At 34.2% G+C, this 7,254-nt stretch overlaps 1 protein-coding gene across 2 annotated transcripts in view; it reads left to right on the top strand.

Moving 5' to 3' along the window:
* The first annotated feature begins 723 nt into the window (after window positions 1–723).
* Window positions 724–7,254, top strand: part of Pof1b (POF1B actin binding protein) — a 75,202-nt gene continuing 68,671 nt past the window's right edge. For both annotated transcript variants that reach the window (XM_058572927.1, XM_046425367.2), the window contains exons 1-2: window positions 724–815; window positions 925–1,248. In XM_058572927.1, coding sequence (XP_058428910.1) covers window positions 964–1,248 — 285 coding nt within the window. In that variant the 5' untranslated portion in view covers window positions 724–815; window positions 925–963. The remainder of the gene's footprint in view (window positions 816–924; window positions 1,249–7,254) is intronic.

Here is a 7,254-nt window from a genome sequence, read left to right as displayed (position 1 = left end):
CTTAGAACTTATAGCTCCCTTAACAACTGGATATTAAAGAGGCAATCAAGCTCAATGTTTCCTAGGGCAAAAATAAAGTGAGGGTAAATTCCTTTGTTAAAATGCTAAACAATAAGTATAAATGACAAAAAAAAAATGCAATGGCTTGACCATTCCTACACTACCCTTGTCCCCATTTCTGGATAGTAATTCAATCATTTGGAAAAACCTCTTGCAATGTACGTGAGAAAAGCATACCATGACCGGAACAAGATAAACAGGTTCATAAATTAGAGTTGCTAGAAGGAGACCCCATAGCAATCTCCCTTGACTGCAGTTATCACCTGGATTTTTTGAAGAATGCGGTTTTGTTCCTGAAAATTAGTGTGTCCATAGGCTAATGCCTTTTATTTTGGTCTGAGATTCTGGACTGATAGTACTTAGGCTTGTCACCACTTTGTTAAGCTTATGAACCATGGGAAAGCCACTTTCATTTGGTGTTTGTTTTTTTTTTTTTTCCTCCAGCAATATTGGCATTGGTATGTCTTTGTTTGCAAATTTCCAATTCCATGGATTTGCAAGCTCTGGTTTCAGTCCTGAAATTCTACAGTTCTTATCTCTACAGACTCCTTTACCTACTGGGAAGTTTTATAACTATCTCCATGGCAAGGCAGGGCCTCTCCTGGCACGCAAACCTGCCAGGTGAATCCGCCCTTCAGGGGTGTGTCAGTACCATTTCCTGGAGCAATCTCACAGGGTGGCTCCACTTTTCATTCGAGCTCAAGTACTTTGTTGCCTCCTCTGCAGCTGCCAGACCTGCTCCTGTTGCTGCTCAGGTAACTCATCTCTCCTTTGCACCTCTGTGGGCAGAGGTGGTTGATAAATGGCTTCTGCACATGTGCCTTCCTGCACTTTTTAAAATTGTCATTCTCTATTTATTCTTAGGGAGAGCATCTGGGGAGTTCCTTTCTGACCACCAAGAAGATGATGAGCTCAAGTTATTGGAGCGAGACCAGCAGCAGCAGCTGTGGGACCCAGCAGCCCCTAGAGGTGCTGCAGTGCCAGCCCCAGCATTACCACTGCTACCATCAGTCAAGCCAAGCCCAGCAGCCTCCAGAAAAAAATGTAGTGTATGAGCGAGTGAGGACCTACAGCGGGCCCATGAACAGAGTGGTGCAGGCCTTGGACCCCATCAGCCCACGGGAAGTGCTCTCCCCTCTCAAAACTTCCTCTTCCTACCAAAACTTGGTTTGGAGCGACCATTCTCAGGTACCACAAAAGACAGCTATGCCATTAGTGGAGAAGGAAATCTTGAACCTCATTTCTCTCCTTCCTTTCTGTTTATTTGCCTCTATTCTACAGGATGTCTCTTAGCAGATTTTGGTTATATATACATTGGACAATCTCCCAAATTCTATCCGTTGGCCTTTTTTTTTTTCATTTATTAGTGCCTGTACTTGTTCATTTACCAGTTCCAAATGTTTTCATAATCTAACTTGAGCATTCGTTTTCTGTTGGAGTTGATTGGAAGAACTGAGCTGAATGAGGTAAAATTTGCCTCTACTGCAAAGAAAACTTCATCTTGAATACACTCATTTTTTAGAACAGGTTCCCATTGATTTATTTCATATCAGAAGCAAACAATTTTAATTATTTTTAGTTATACATAAAGGAGAATCCATTTTGATATAATTGTAAAAGCATGGAATATATTTTATACTAGTTAGGTTTTTTCTTGTAGCAATTGGAGTGGTGCAAAGATAATGGCATGTAGGAAGTGACAAGTAATTATTTGTGTTCAGCTAATAGTTTGCTGCTTCAGGGTAAGTGACAAGTGCAAATGTCTGTTTGAATTATCATATGAGTTTCATCTTCTGAAAACAGCACATTGATTTTTGTACAGACTAGGTGAATAATTGATGGAATATTGGTAGAACAAGTATAGAAAGAGGAGGTACAGTATTAAAGAATGCAAGAGGTGACCGATTGTTATATAAAGCTGCAAAAGACACAACTCTAATATACCATTTAAAATGAAACAGATTTGTTTCTAAGGTTTTTTTTTAATATTTATTTTTCAGTTGTAGAAGGACACAATACCTTTATTTTATTTATTTATTTTTATGTGGTGCTGAGGATCTAACCCAGGGCCTCGCACATGCTAGGCAATCAATCTACCACTGAGCCACAACCCCAGCCCCTCTAAGTTTTTTTTAATCACCAATACCTGTGCTAAATGAAAAGTAATACTGCAAGACTACAGCTGTGTGTTTATTTTTATTCTCTGACTTTATTTACATTCATTTTACATGTATTTAAACTTTCTTGGAGCGTCTAGCCAATCTGAAATTCTGTTTTCAAGATCAATTTGCACTGTGACAGATTCAAAATGCAACCATTTGGATATTGGCCCATGTTACAGTATTATACTAATTGACAATAGTTTGAGTTATTTATCCAAAACATAATTTAAGTAGGATATGAAGCAATGTATCTAAAGTGCCTAATAAAATTATTTTAAAGATTTTTTCAAAGATATAGATAATCCCAAACACCAAATGCTTTAATTTTACAACACTTATCTTAATTTCAGGGAAAAAATTTAAAAATCTAGGATTTACTGTCAGTAATTTCCTTGTAGCAAAAAACTCTAACTATATTGAGCTCAAAGGAAAGGAAAATATAAGAGCTAAAAATACCAGCTTATAGAAATGATAATAATAATGCAAATGTACATTCAAATAATCATTATTAAGATGCCAATGAACAACTTGGGTGTCATCTTTGTTCCATAGTGGCCACAAATCAATGAAGGTTGAAAACAATAATTACTGTTTTCATATGAATACTAAAATTATCCTATTTGTCATAGTTTAACCCATTTAGACTCTTTTCATGTGATGTTGGTAGTAAAAGAAAAGTAGATGTATACATACTTAAAGGCTGAATTTTGGCAAATTACAAATATTGACCACAGAACAAGTTTTAAGATCATAGTTTATTGTGTGTTCCTTTATTCAACTTTATTGTGTAATAATACCAGGATCATGCTGGACAAACTTTTTACTAGTTTTTCCTTCTTTTACCTTATATTTACCAAAGTGATCTTTCCAGACTATCTCCATCTTGAAATACAGTTCCCCATTGAAAACTATATAAAGAAAATTAGGGATAGATAGTATGGCCACAAAAACCAAGGAAAGACATTGGAATGGAGGGCACTGTGAAGTCAAGTTATTTATAACTAAAAAGAAAGAAAAGGTCTGGGTGTGGATACGAGAGGTGAAATTCAAGTTATGTGGTAAACGAAAAGAAAAATAAGCCTTATTTCCTTGGTAAAACAATATGCAGGAAAATTTGACTATAAAATACCAAACTGAGTTGGATGTCAAATCCACTGTAAGAAACTATGAACATGAAACCCTTATTTTTATCTTTTCTTGTTTATTGGAGGGATTGCATTGAGATATTATGTAAAATAGTACATATGTGTGATCTGAAATTACCATCATGCTGATGAAATGGGAAAAATGTGATGGCAACCTTTTTACACATACCAAGCACAAGTAAGCAATACATATTACTCAAAAACCTTTTATTTATTTGTTGTTATGTTTTAACAAAGTATCTGATTAATATGCCATGTTTCAGATGAGCTGGTAAATAGCAATTATTCTGATGCCAAAGTGTGTGACCCTGGCAGCTAGGGAAATGAATATTACTTACATTCAGTTGCTGGTCATCATGAATTAAATTAAAGTTTTACTTTATTTTCAAGCATTTTGGTGTTTGAATGACATTCAAAGAACTCATGGAATTTTAAAATAAATATTGCCAGTAGTAAAATATGTTCCTTTCTGTAACTGAAATCAATGCCATTCTGATGTGCTCCCTAGAACTTAATTTTAACTCATGTAGTAGGCTTTTTAGATTTGACCAAATGCTTTTTGCAGAACTTTAGTATTTTTTATTTCTGTTTTTTTTTTCTTTTAGAATGTGGGTTTCCCCTATTGCAGTCTTGTGCACTAACATGGTGTTATGGATGTCAAATTAAAATTTCTCTAGATATATAATGTTGCTTTGTTTCTTGCCTATGATCAATCAGGTATATTTTATGATTTTCTCAGTTATTATCAAATGTAGAAATCAGTTGCTAACAAGTTGTCTGAATTCATAGTAGAATTAAAATTATGTCTATTCATACGAATAAGTATAATCAAACCCAGGTATAATCAAGGTCATGGATACATTTTAGAATTCAGTGTAGTATTATAAATAATTGAATAGTGTTCTAGAAGCTGCTTAAAATAAAACAAACCAAACCCCTTAGAACTCAACCTTTGAAACTTAAAATATTAACCTATCATCCTTAACTCAAACTGAAATACTGCCTTAAATTTTTAAGAGCAGCATTGATATGAATTACTAATTGGATTTTCAATTCTTTTTCTACTAATTTAAATTTTCATTGAAGTTCAAGATATTTTCTATGAATACAGAGGAACTCTCCTTAGAGAAAGAAAAATAGATCAAAATAAACTAATTTTAAATACTAGTCATTCACTGAACACATGCTTATTAAATGCCTATATATTATAAAAACAGTGATTTTTCTGGACAAATACTATCTGCTTGTGCAAGGAGAGTCCACTTTGAGGATAGATGTACAGAGCCTTGTCTGTAGGTAGTTCATATGGATATCTGTATTTAACTTTAAAAGCTTATTTTTTATTGTGGCCATTGAATATATTACTCAATAGAATACTGGTATTTTAATCCATGTTTTATAAAATTTGTTATTCTTTTGAATTTGAAACTTGCAACCAAATCTAACTCTAGAGAGCTACCTAAGGAAAAGATATATTTATGAATGGCCTCTGTTCTCAATAATTATTCAGTAGGGGCTTACCTTTGTTTCAAGTTGCAAATATACTATATTGCCCCCATATTGTGTTAGAATTTCTAAATACTATCAGAAACTTTTCCTATTCTGTGGGGAAGGGTGTGTTGCTTTGATAAATTGTTGTTCAAGGGTGTGGTCACTGTAGTGAATGATTGTTCAGGGAAGTAGGCTGCCTGAAAAAAGAATGAGGTCATTGGATAAAGGTGCTGGTGTTTTCAGTTCTGGTCTTCTCTTTAGTGCTTACACTAAACAAAACTGTAGAAATTGAGTGCAACTAATTGCTGGGTCAAAATGCCCATGGCAATTGTCTCTTCTTTAAGGGAGGTCTAATAAATTGCTGGAGCTATATTCAGTCAGTAGTAAACAAATATATTAGGGACAATGTATTTTTCTTCACACCAGAAGCTATCCCAGTAGAGGCTCTTTTTTTCTTAAACTTGCAATGGAGCATATAAACTTATGGTATTTAAAGACAAAAAGCATGAGCTGCAAAGTGACTGTATCTACTTTCATTCAGAGAAGAGGGGTGGGAAGGGAGAGAGAAACATCCAGTAACAAGTTCTTAAACTAGATATTTGTACTGCAGGAAAGGGGAGAAAGTAGTTCTATTACTAGTACATTCTATTGCTTTATTTACATATCAACAGAATCACAGATTTTATCCTAAATGAAGGAAACATTTGTTTCATCTAAAGCGAGATCATTATAATTTACATGTTCCTCTTTGCACAAAGTTTAGCAATAAACTTAAGCAGGTGTTTAACCATGTTACCGCTATCTTTGAAAATTTCTAAAAGCATATCCCATACAATTCAGGGGATTTATTGAAATGGTAGTTTACCTTAGCAAATTCTGTCAGCATAAATGTCAAGTAGTTTTTTAAAGTATTGCCTCTTTTGAGATTGTTCAGCCTAGACATTTCCTAACTATTATTACTCTCAGTGATTCTTATATTTATTAGAAATGACAGAAACATTATAAGTCTCCATGGTTTCCTCCTTGGTACATTATATTTTATAATGTACATTCTTAGACACTACAACTAGTGCCTAAGTTTTAAAATTCAAATTCAGCAGCATAAAAAGATTACATGTTTATTTCAATAAGCTTCCAAATACTTATAGAACAAAATATGCAGTGTGTGTGTGTGTGTGTTGTGTGTGTGTGTGTATGTATATTCAAATACTATATTACCTTGAATAAATCACTTTATCTGTAAGGACCTCAGTTTTTTCATTGTAAAGCAGGGATCCTTCACGATTGTAGTGAATAGTGAATGAGATAGCATGTAAAGGTGTTTAGTAAAATGTCTGTCATGAAAGTAGCACTCAATAATTTTCTTTCCTTTATTTTATATTTGATTTCTATAAATATTGCCAAAAACGTCCCTTGTTACTCAGGCAAGAAAATAAACTAAATGAACAGACTATAAAATAAGAGTTCCTTTGACATTGGAAAGGTTAGGCAAATCCACATGCTTGAAAGGCTTATTAGGGCTCCACTAGCTAAGAAAGACTAAGGAGGAAAAGCATTAAAGCAATTTTCGCAAACGTTTGGTATATGATCAAAGACAGGAACAGCAGGAAGGGATTTGAAATGTTTACTGGACTAAATATCCTTTAGAAAGATTAATTTGGAAGTTTTCATGCGCTCTTTGAACTTGAACCTCAGCATTTGAGATGGAGACTTTAAATTTGTTGTTTTCTTTTTCTCTGATTAAATCTAAAGTGACACAAAACATTAAAGCTTGCTTTCAGTCTGTCACTTACTTAAGATTTCCTCTACAGTTTCACTTCCAGTGTGGTGCTCCCTAGTCATATGTGGCTATGTACATTCATATTTAAATTAATTAAAATAAAATAAGATTAAACATTCAGTTCCTCAGTCACACTAGCATATTTTAAGTATTCACCAGCTACATGGGTCAAGTGGCTACTGTATTGAACAGAGCAGGTACAGAACATTTTTTTACCATTGTAGAGAGTTGTACTGGACAATGAGACTATACATTTAAGCCACTCTTATATAAATATAGAAATGCCTCTAAGATCACTTCATTTAAAGAAATTCATGGTAGTACAAATATGTGGTCAAGGTACTTTCCCAGTTTATATAATCAACTATAACGTGCATAAAATGAAGTTACAACCTCTCAAAGGATAAGTTTGGAGTGACTTTTTTTAGTACAAGAATTAAACTCACTAATTTGTGGGGGCACCAGGGATTGAACAAAGGAGTGCTTCTCCACTGAGCCCCATTCTCAGCCCTTTTTTTATTTTTTATTTTGATACAGAATATTGCTAAGTTGCCGAGGCTGGGCTTGAACTTGCAATTCTCTTGCTTCAGCCTCCCGAGTTACTACAACTACAAGT

This window comes from Marmota monax, unplaced genomic scaffold (assembly GCF_021218885.2).
Source record: "Marmota monax isolate L192 unplaced genomic scaffold, Marmota_monax_Labrador192_F-V1.1 WCK01_AAM20220418_F8-fsc00176, whole genome shotgun sequence".
NCBI classification, from domain to species: Eukaryota; Metazoa; Chordata; class Mammalia; order Rodentia; family Sciuridae; genus Marmota; species Marmota monax.
Note: the sequence above shows the minus strand (reverse complement) of the source record. Positions and strands in the feature narration are given on the sequence as shown.